This window comes from Hylaeus volcanicus, chromosome 5, assembly GCF_026283585.1.
Source record: "Hylaeus volcanicus isolate JK05 chromosome 5, UHH_iyHylVolc1.0_haploid, whole genome shotgun sequence".
Taxonomy (NCBI): Eukaryota; Metazoa; Arthropoda; class Insecta; order Hymenoptera; family Colletidae; genus Hylaeus; species Hylaeus volcanicus.
Genome location: NC_071980.1, coordinates 13,072,663 through 13,083,997, shown reverse-complemented (window position 1 = coordinate 13,083,997; position 11,335 = coordinate 13,072,663). Strand labels below are relative to the sequence as shown.

Below are 11,335 nucleotides of genomic sequence, written 5' to 3'. Positions count from 1 at the left end.
ACAAGAATATACAATATTATTGTATATGACGTCGATGTCAATAAAATAACGCGTACATTTAATTACTATGACAACGTTAACATAATCAATGAACAGCTGAGTAAGTACATAATATTACATACATACATATGTTTTTCTATCTTGCCGTATTTTGAATGTTTTAAGCGTTAGTTTGTTGTATTTGACGTATCATGTTAATACAACTATTGTATGTTACTCTGTTCTAAATTTTATAAGTTTGAAATTTGTAATAATAATCTATTTACAAAGAATTCTTTGTAAACTATGGTAAGACTATTGTATTGCATCGAACGTTGTCTAAATTGCATTTATTCTTGCAAGTTTCATGCTAGATTAAATAAAAAATATTATTTAAGCATGCGAAAGTATGTTAGAAACAATCGCACGCTTCAATTGGTTATCCATTCCAATTTAAATAAATAAATTTGAAAAAGCCTCGTTTACGGACCCACAAATGATATCGCCCGAAGCACAAGCTGCTCAAGTAAATGTGTAAGAAAGAGAAAGGATCATGAAAGACAAGGATAGCGACACGCCACCGAATGTTGGTAAACATTATCAATAATTTTCTAACTTTCCAAGAAAAATTCATCCACTTTTGCAATTTTGTTGTCAAGTATAGATCACTAGCAATATTCAAGGACCATTTTCGATACGATTTCCATTGTTATGAAGTGATAATTAATTATTGTTCGTCAACGTTAATATATATATATATATATATATATGTACACCGGTACACGGCATTGTTCACACCTCGCATTAATCGATTGTTTATTAATTATCAGCAGATAATTTCTGCACTTTGATGCATCTTGAATAAAATCTGGACTAGTAGCAACTTTCTATGGCCATTCGCGATACGATTTCGCGATACGATTTTTCGATGAGATAACCTACGCGAAATTGTTTATGAAGAGTGACAGGTATCCTTTGTGTGAGTACGAGAGAGAACGAAACATGTGCGACAAGGATAGCGATTATGGTGGCGCCATCTACTATCAAATAGTTTCATCGTTTCGCCGCTAACCTTTTACCATACGTTTACATGCAAATTAATTCATTAATTTATTTGATTAAACAATGAATGTTAACGAGAATGCTCATGAAGCATTAAAAAATTGACATGTAATAGGAATTTTCGATTTTTATTACGTTTTTTAGAATTTAAAGTGCTGGCGCCATCTAGCGGTGAAATGGTGGAACTATTTCATGACAAGCTTGAGCGTTCTGTTAGCAGATGGCGCCACCGCAATCGCTATCCTTGTCGCACATGTTCCGTTCTCTCTCTTTCGCTCACCCTAACTGTATCCTTGTCTTATATATATCTTTCTCTCTCTTTCCCTCACGCTCGCTGTATCCTTGTCTTCTATATACCTTTCTCTATCTTACCCTGAGCTCACTCTATCCTTGTCTTATATATTCCTTTCCCTCTCTTTCACATGCACTCGAGTTTCGGGAGTTTGTACGCGAGATGGCGAGTCTGTCGCGTTGATTGCGTTGCGTGGATTGTAAGGAAAGTTTACATCCTGAATACACTACTGTGTGATGCACTATTTTTAACATTTATTACAACTTATATGATTTTCTTGTTCTCGTCCATCCATTCCTTTATCATTCTTTACATTTTATTTTAAACTTTCATCCTTCCATACTTGGTCTCTATTTTATTTCTTCATTAAATTATTTATATTTAAGAAACAATATTTTTCCTTTTGTTTAATATGCATCATTCATTCTTATTTGTTTACACTCATTCTCACTCTGGACTGGGATATTAGGTTTTTGTGTTATACTTAATTCTAATATTATACATACTCAGTTAATCATTTGCAAGCCGAGCCTGAAAGTTAGACTTTTCATATATTCTTTGTATTCTGTAACATTTGTGTAAAACTATTCAAAAGCGAAACATCATATAAATTATTATATATCTCTTCGTAACATCGAGGCAGTCGCCGATCACGAACGATAGCTATATTTCATACATGGATTCCAAGCATACATATACATATACTATAAAAAAAAAAACGTTATCTATCCTTGTCGCACATGTTTCGTTCTCTCTCGTACTCACACGAAGGATACCTGTCACTCTTCATAAACAATTTCGCGTAGGTTATCTCATCGAAAAATCGTATCGCGAAAGGCCATAGAAAGTTGCTACTAGTCCAGATTTTATTCAAGATGCATCAAAGTGCAGAAATTATCTGCTGATAATTAATAAACAATCGATTAATGCGAGGTGTGAACAACGCCGTGTACCGGTGTACATATATATATATATATAGGTTTAACGTTGACGAACAATAATTAATTATCACTTCATAACAATGGAAATCGTATCGAAAATGGTCCTTGAATATTGCTAGTGATCTATACTTGACAACAAAATTGCAAAAGTGGATGAATTTTTCTTGAGAAGTTAGAAAATTATTGATAATGTTTACCAACATTCGGTGGCGTGTCGCTATCCGTCTTTCATGATCCTTTCTCTTTCTTACACATTCACTTGAGCAGCTTGTGCTTCGGGCGATATCATTTGTGGGTCCGTAAACGAGGCTTTTTCAAATTTATTTATTTAAATTGTAATTGGGTAATCAATTGAAGTGTGCGATTGTTTTTAACATACTTTCGCATGTTTAAATAATATTTTTTATTTAATCTAGCATGAAACTTGCAAGAATAAATGCAACTTACCGGCGATACTTCAAAAATGAAGTTTTAGTAAATAGATTGTTAATCCAAACATAAAAATGATAACAAATACAACAGAATAACATACAATAGACGTGTTAATATAATAAAATAAAGACACCAAAGTGTAATTTAACAAGAAGATCGTTCACTTTACATGTATTTATTTAATCATAGTATTCTCTTACAGAGAAACATAATTCTATTACAACAATTATCTCGATGTTTGATATCTCTTCTATACTTCCACGTTCCTGAAAAAAAAACCACTGATACATGGTAATATCGCTCTCAGAACCAAGGAGTATTTATTTAACTCATCTTTACTCATCGCCAAAAATATCCGAAGTCATTAAAGTGGCCATCTTAAGTGCCTCATCCTGTAATCAGTAGGCAGTGACCCATATTAACCGACATAGTACACGATTAGAGGTCATGTTCCTTAATCTTGACGGTGGGGAAACCCCCTGGCTGTAAATCTTTGCCTAAGAAAGGGATTAGAATCGACCAAGCACCCCTTGGTAACCGCGGTTCCGTTGTTTTCCAAATTACTCGAACCAGTTCGACCTGCTCCGTCGATGGTTACTGATCATTATACTGACAGCAACGTCCGGGATTCGCGTAATTTTCGTGCAGCGACTATTACGTCTATTATAATTAAATTCCGCGATCCCTCGTTTTCGCGCTGCCTGAAACACTGGACGCGTCTGTAATTGGAACGTCCACATGAAGCTGCTGAAGTTTTTGCTCCGTTACTTTCCGCCAGGTACACCCAGCAGAATCCACGAATTTTCGGCGAAATTAATAGGTTGTAATTTCCCGGAATTTTTCATTCTTTTCGCAGGCCTCGCCTTGGAGTACACGCAGGGTGGTGACGTCAAGACGAAGATAATCGATCTCCTGGATTTGACGGCAGAGTAATTAAAATTTCCCATACTTACCTTCGTGTCGAATAGTGTCTTCTATTTCCAGCTTTATTTTTTATCGTTGAGTTGCTTTCTGGGTTGAAATCATTTTTGTTGTATTCTTTTTTTTATTTCATTGGTGTTTTAAGAATAATCTTAACAAATCGAGGGTATTGGTCTTTGTAAAATATTTGTTAAGTTAGTGATTTGTAGAATGTGTACAAGATGGTATGATGAAATAATAAAATATAAGTATTTGTATATTATATTTTTATTTGTGTATACATATTTTTAATAGAATGTATGTATTCTATATTATTTAATTTATGGTGACGATAATATGATATATGCAGTATATTTTTAGGTACACATTCATAGTATGTATACGTATAGATTCTATATTACTCTATTGTTTATATAATAATACATTCAATATACATGACGATGATAATATAATATATGCAAGACATTATTATATCCACACTTATAAAATTTATATGTAGAATATATGCATGAACATCTTTATATTCTGTATTATTGTATTGTTTATAATATAATACATTCAATATACATGACGATGATAACATAAGTATCTTGAACATAAGCACATATTTGCAGCCGAAAAATGTTAAGGAAAATACCTCCTTAAGCACGTGTAGCATTAATTTGAAAAATCACGCGAGTGTATAATTACTTGCAGAACAGACATAAGAGCATTAGCGGAGAGCATAAAGGCGGACGAGCCCGTAATCACCGAAAGTGTAATGGAGCAGTTAGTGGAGACCCTGCAGAAGCTGCAAGACAAAGTTTGCGACACAAACGCGAAGCGCTACTACAAATACAAAACCTTGCAGACCCATCTTCTGCCCCTTACGAACATCGCGTTCGATAAACTAGGTAAAAGGTACTCCCGATTAAGATTCTTCGACCGCAGTTCTAAATTTAATTGCGCTCTGCGACGGTACAATTATCTCATGCAGCGCATAACGACTGACTCTGAGATGGCCGAACAAACTTTGGGGGCTCGTTAAGGCGCCTGATTGGTTTGCGAATCTAAAAAGTAGGCTTGGAATTTATTTTTCTTTTGAAGTAGAACTGATAATAATGGGAATGATCTGATTAGAAATATTCTAAATTTAATTGCATTCGGCTTTGGTGCAACAGTCCATTGCAATGGATGCACAACAAAGTGATGGGTGACACTAAACTCTTAAATCTAGGCTTGTAATTTTATTTTATTTTAAAGTAAAATCGATAATAGGCGCCTCTGTCTAGGAAAAGTTCGAAGCGTTCTTTTTCTGACGATTTTTCTTCCTGACAGATGCCTGACAGGCAGCTACGACCGAACGTGTAAAGTTTGGGACATTGACAGTGGAACGGAGCTTTTTACTCTCGAAGGCCATAAGAATGTGGTCTACGCCGTGTCCTTCAACAACCCAACTTCGTAAGTCTCGTTTAGCCATTGCTCTAACCATTCATTTATAACGTCGTCGACCGGAAACGAAGATACAGTCGATTAAATATCATTGGCAATTGTTATGGCTACCTTCGTGATGAGTTAACTTAGATCATTTAATGAAAGCACACACTGTGTATACTTTCCTTATTTATTTTTACTTTAAAGAGCCAACTCCGACAGTGTTACAGTTATATTATTTAACTACGCACTTACGTAAAGAAAAAATTTGTTCATTCAGAAACATCATATACTGATGTAAAACTTTATGTAAACAGAAAACAACCTCGGGTCTCCTAGAATATTTATATAGATGAACTAGAAAGCTTCAACGTAAAATACTTTTATTTGTAAAAGTCCTTGTCTTAATTTATTTTAGAGACAAAATTATAACCGGTTCGTTCGACAAAACCGCGAAGGTTTGGTGTACCAGAACAGGCCACTGCCTGACCACCATGTGGGGTCATGACGCCGAGGTCGTTGTCGCTAAGTTCTCGCCCATGCAGAATAAAGTGGCCACGGGTTCACTAGACTCGACGTCAAAAATTTTTGACTCGACAACAGGCAAGTTTTCATTCGTCATTTTTACAAGAAGGCAATGCCTGTTTCATTTTACATTGATGGACCCTTTACTTTCGAGATTCGTAATTTTATCGAAAACAAATGACGATAGGTGACGAAGAGGGGACCTTGAAGGGCCACACTGCCGAAGTAATAGCTCTGCACTTCAATAACGATGGGAATCAAGTTATCACAGGCTCCTTCGATGGCACTGTCAGTATCTGGGACACAAGGACATTCGCGTACGTTTCAATCGCCTTGTAGTATTAAGTTCTCGATCAATAATGTCTGCAGTGATTAAGTTTTCAAGCGAGATAATTCCATTTTGCAGTAGTCGTAGATAAAATACAAATGGGAGTATAGTGACCTAGTTCTCTTCTACCAGCAATTTCATTATCGGTTGTTTGGGAATTAAAAGGATAATATGAAATAGTAGAGATCTTGATCTCTAGGCGGTCTAGAGCTAGCTATATCAATAGTTCCAAGTTCCAGTTGCATAATATCACAGTTATCGTACAATATAGTTATACTTATAGCCTAAAATTATAGCGTTAGATCGTACAGTATTTAATAGAATTTATAGTACACTTACGGAAAATAAATTACAAGTGAACTGTTTCATTCGATTAAAACTTTTTTCGGAATCCTTGTTTTTCTTATTTGAGCAAACCTTACCATAACTTTGCTCAGCCGAATATCTTTCTCTTTACTTCAAATATTCTTTCACCTTAAGTTCGTTGTTTATTCATTTTCTTATCCTAATATCCGTGTTCACTCATTAGGGACAAAATTATAACTACTTCGTTCGATTGTATGTGTGAAATTAAATAATAACTAGACTGCGGATTTATATCCATTTATAAGAAATTTGAATGCGTAAGAAAGTACAAAACACACACATTATGCAAGAATGCAAAATAATATTGAAAGTAAAATTTACATTATAATATTTGCAGAGTAAAATAAAATCCTATTTAGATTCAATTTATGTAGACACCTTTGCAAACATTTTATTTTATATAATCATCCACAGTCTACCAGTCTGCACTAACATTATAAAGAGATAAAACTTGTTTGTTTGTATGTAAGGGGTGATCACCGGAACTACTGAACAGATTTTAAAAATTGTTTCGGTAATAGAAAGCTACACTATCCCCGAATAACATAGGCTATGTTTCATACATTTTGAACTTGAAATTTCAAAATTTGTAAATCGAGTCAAAAGAATAGTGTTGCTTGGCTACTTTATGAGTAATAAGCCTATTCTCAGAATCCTGGATCATCCATTGCTCTTCCAGTCGAACAAACGTGTTGATTGGTCACCGATCGGAGTTGTCCACCTGCGTCTACAACTTCGATTGCTCTTTAATCGCGTCGTCGTCCATGGACAAGACGGCAAAGCTCTGGGACACGAGGATGTACTCTTGCCTGGCTACTCTTCGAGGCCACGATGACGAGGTCCTGGATCTGACCTTCGACAACAGCGGGAAAAAGCTAGCGACAGCGAGCAGCGACTCCACAGCTCGTGTATGGGACGTCACCAGCGACTTCCAGCAGCTGGCCATCGCGGAGGGTCACCGTGACGAAGTGTCAAAAGGTGCAAATCCTCGATCCCACATCTTGAAGAAAGCAAACTGTGTCAAATCAAAATTTCAAGGGATAGAAGTTTAATTGGACTTTTGGAGATTCGAGGAGATACCCTTGCTACTTTTATTATTTTTTTGCAACCAAAATACTTGGCATACATTTTTGAAATTTGGTGGGTTCATTTGTACGTGTTTATAAAAGATTTTAGCAAATTTAGTAAAAGCATCTCTATGTTACGTCAAGAGAAATTGGCCTAGAGTGATAATGCAATTGGAACAAGCCTGAATTAGCATAATTTGATTAGTAAAATATACATTTTAAAGACCTTAAAACGTTAAACAAAAATCTACTTGGTGCCCCCAAAATGAAAGAGTATCTCCTCCTTAATGGCTTCACATATAAATACTTTTAATTCTAGCAATTTAAAAAGTTTTTTGAATAATTAAGAGTACCTCAAGCAATACAAGAATATATACATAAATAAAACCATTTTTGAACTAGAAAGAAAGGAGTATGTACCATAGACTGATGGGAGAATTTCTTTAGTGTGTTTCAGTCCAAATGGCCGACACCTGCTGACTTCCTCTTCAGACAGAACGTCGAAGTTATGGTCGATAGAGGATGGCCGTTGCATACAGACACTCGACGGCCACACAGACGACGTCTTCAGTTGTGCATATTCATACAACGGCGATACGGTTATCACGGCGAGCAAGGACAACACTTGCATGATATGGAGGTGACTCGATTGGTTTCAGGTGTGTCCTTAGCTCGTTATTCTTCTCCTGTTCATAGTTTACGTTGTATACTTCTACGCCATTTAAATTCGTTGATTTCGACGTAATTAAATTAAATACCTGAAACATATATTATAGAATCATTAATTATATTATAGATTTAATTTATTAGGAGCAAAAAAGTATTATTCAACGAACTGTAAAATGATTAAATTTTTATCTAGGTTGAAATTAAATGATGCAGTTACGTTTATTAATTTAATAAGACATGATAGTCTAGAGAAGATTATTATTGTAATTTAAATATGTGAAGTACTATATACAATGCTACATTTTTTTATTACAATAATGTAGTATTTCACATATTGGTATGGAAAATATAATAATTTCTCCGCGCCTATACTCTCGCTGACGAGATTCATCAACTTTAATCGGTTTTGAAAACGATCGTAATTAATTTGGCCGGGGATCTTGCTTGAATAATGCATAAAGACGCCTGAATGAATAATGGATCAGCATAAAGCATAGTTGAGAGGAAACTTTAATAGTCAATTTAACGCTTGTGATAAACCAAATTTATAATTATTCGAGGTAGATATGTTTTTATACGCTTGGTAATCGTTGTGAAGTAATGGAATCATTGTTAACGGCTGTTTGTTAAAATATATATGGGTAGAATATCTATTGCGTGAATATTTAAAGTATAGTTAACTAATTAATAGATGAAGCACAATATCGAAACCAAGATAATATTTAAAATGTAATAATCAGAGTAATATTCTCAGTATACTGGTATTTCTTATGGAATAAACGACGTATTACAAGCATAATACCCAAAAAGATTCTGCAATTAATATTAAATGCCATGGTGATTAATTAGAGATACTGGTCAAGTATTAATAAATTTTTATCCAAGTTGAAATGAAATGTTGCAGTCGATTTCATTAATTTAATCTAGACAAGATTATTATAGCAATTAAAATACGTAGAATACTATATATAAAATGCTATATTTTTTTCATTACACTTAATAACGTAATATTCTGTAATTAATATTAAGCACCATCGATTTGTAACTCAATGTTTCGAGAAATCTTACCGTAAGCGTTTCATAATGAAGCATGCTTCGACTCGCTGCCGTTTAATTAAAATTCGTTGCATAAGACTCTAGAATTACAGCACTGCAATTAAAACAATATCACGCCTGTTGATTAAATATCGCTGTACTTGTGACATAACGAGAGTAAACGATAAGCAGTGGTAAGACATGACTCTTGGCATCTCGAGAATAAGAATTCTAAATTATGTAAATAATTTTGTCAGTATGTTAATTTAGACATAAAACAGATGTTGTTAAAAACAGAATGTGACACACGCATAGTTCCCTTGATAGTTTGAATTTGTACTATGCACGTGGCACGCGATCGTGCCTCGGAAATGCGTCAAGAGTCCGCGATACTAAATCTGGCTTGTGTTCCCACTTTTAAACAGCGACGAGATAAATTTAATTTCGTTGTGAATGTATGCTGCTTTTAAATTAGCACTTTGCATAAGAATTTACAGAAATAAAGAACAATAGTTCTAGTCTAGAATTTTAAAGAAATTTTGTTAGGTTCTTCTCTAAATTCTCAGACCTTCAAAACTACATCTGCAAAAGTATATATGTATGTACCCTAGTCTAGAACTGTAAGGGAATCTATTTTATCAGGTTTTTCTCCAAATTCTCAGTTCTTCAAAACTACATCTGCCAATATGTATGTACCCCATAAATAAATTCCTTACGAATTGAAAAAAAAAAAGAAAAGATCAAAGAGAATACTTGGAAATCGACGCTTTAGATTAACATACCTCTTTAAATCACCTTCATCTAGTTTAAGAAAAGCTATTCCTTGTGTACCCACGTATTGTATATATATGTATATTCTTAAAATAAACATAAATATATGTACAATATTCCATACAAAAATTCCTTATAGATTTAAAAGCAAAATAAAATTCAAAAGAATACCCACGAATTGACGTAATAGACTGCAATCTACCCATAAGTCTTCGTTAGCATGGGTCAGGCACGTGGATCGACTGAAGATGAATCCAAGAAACGAGCATTCCAAAGAGGAATGGAAGGAAACAGAATGATTTTTAGAAATTGGGACAAGTAGCTGTTTTTCTCGTACACAAAAATTGTTGGAAAAAAATTGAATGGAGACTCTGCGTGCCATTCAATTTTTTCCCAATTCCTGGAATCGCCCAGCTCATAGGTCGAGTTTACGTACCTGACGCGCAAATTTCTGAGGGATCAATCAACCGCCAGACTGAAAGCCTCGAAAGCCTAGTTCGCTTGCGATCGTATACTTATACGAGTAACCCTGCTCCCAGTGTCTCAGTTGGCGACTTTCGTCAGCCCGTAAGACACTGTCGACCAACGCGCGTGCTTCTTCGAGTTCGAGTTCAAGTTCGCGCTACCTCGAAACCCGCTGCCACGCTGAAGCAGAGAACAAAGTAAAAATAAAAGGGAGACCACTGCTGGCCACTCTCGTTGGCAATTCAAGTACGCTAACGTGTATTTGAAAGCGATGAAGAAGTGAAGAAAATGAAGTGACAAGATTAAACGTGCCATCGATCCTGGCCAGTGTAGAGAATCGTGATCGATTGGTCGAGCGACCCTCATCTTTAAATAGCTGCTTTTGCGTGAAAATTCAAGTGCGTTCATCAGAGGTAAACAATTGTTTTATGACATTGTCGACGAACGTATATAAAGTACAGTGAATAAATCATTTCGAGCGTGTCTTGTCTTCGTAGATAGATAAACAAGTAAGTATTCGTATATTAAGTATTAGACCGGAAAGTATGCATTTGTAGGAAATTTGAACGTGCAAGAAATTACACAATGCATATAGTATGCAATAATACAAAAAAAATATTGAAAGTAAAATTCATAATATTTATAGATTAAAATAAATTCCTATTTAGGTTGAATTTTCGTACGTGCGTATGCAAAGGTTTTATTTTCCGTAAAGATCCGCGGTTTAGTAATTATAATGGCATCGTCAGAACGCGAAATGTGGAAACAGTGATAAGAATCGGTGGTCTGGTAATTACGGTATACAAACTCGAGCGATTTTATAAGAAAAGATATACCTGAGAACGTTGCGTGTACTTGAAAACAAATGTTTGAAACTTGATAACTCGGACAATCGGCAAAGTAAATGTGTAATTAGGAGTTTTAAGCAAAATTCCCAAATCCAACGCACACGGTGTCTCAAACGAATCTGGTAGAACCTGGGTAACGGAAACCGGTTTCTGTTGACCTTGTCCATTCTTTTCTTGCTAATGCAATTACGTCATACGCAATCGAACGGGGAAAAGATCTT

The 11,335-nt window shown here is 35.1% G+C and overlaps 3 protein-coding genes across 8 annotated transcripts in view; 2 read left to right on the top strand and 1 right to left on the bottom strand.

Annotated features, from left to right (window-relative positions):
• LOC128876212 (nucleoside diphosphate kinase 7) overlaps positions 1–937 on the bottom strand; it is a 2,974-nt gene extending 2,037 nt beyond the window's left edge. Inside the window, exon 1 of the mRNA XM_054122387.1 lies at positions 127–937. The gene's annotated coding sequence lies outside the window, so the exon portion shown is untranslated. The remainder of the gene's footprint in view (positions 1–126) is intronic.
• A 3,363-nt stretch (positions 938–4,300) lies between these two features.
• On the top strand, positions 4,301–8,082 carry LOC128877293 (dynein assembly factor with WDR repeat domains 1-like; the record flags this gene model as incomplete). The annotated part of the gene is made up of 6 exons (XM_054124469.1): positions 4,301–4,527; positions 4,945–5,067; positions 5,459–5,643; positions 5,753–5,882; positions 6,939–7,237; positions 7,774–8,082. Coding segments are annotated over 6 exons (1,161 nt in total), but the record flags the coding sequence as incomplete, so codon positions are not given.
• A 2,189-nt stretch (positions 8,083–10,271) lies between these two features.
• The window catches only part of LOC128876350 (solute carrier organic anion transporter family member 4A1), a 44,986-nt gene continuing 43,922 nt past the window's right edge, over positions 10,272–11,335 (top strand). For 3 of the 6 annotated variants that reach the window (XM_054122651.1, XM_054122650.1, XM_054122647.1), the window contains exon 1: positions 10,272–10,679. The gene's annotated coding sequence lies outside the window, so the exon portion shown is untranslated. Of the gene's footprint in view, positions 10,776–11,335 lie in introns of all 6 variants that reach the window. The other 3 variants (XM_054122649.1, XM_054122648.1, XM_054122652.1) reach the window with 3 other exon arrangements.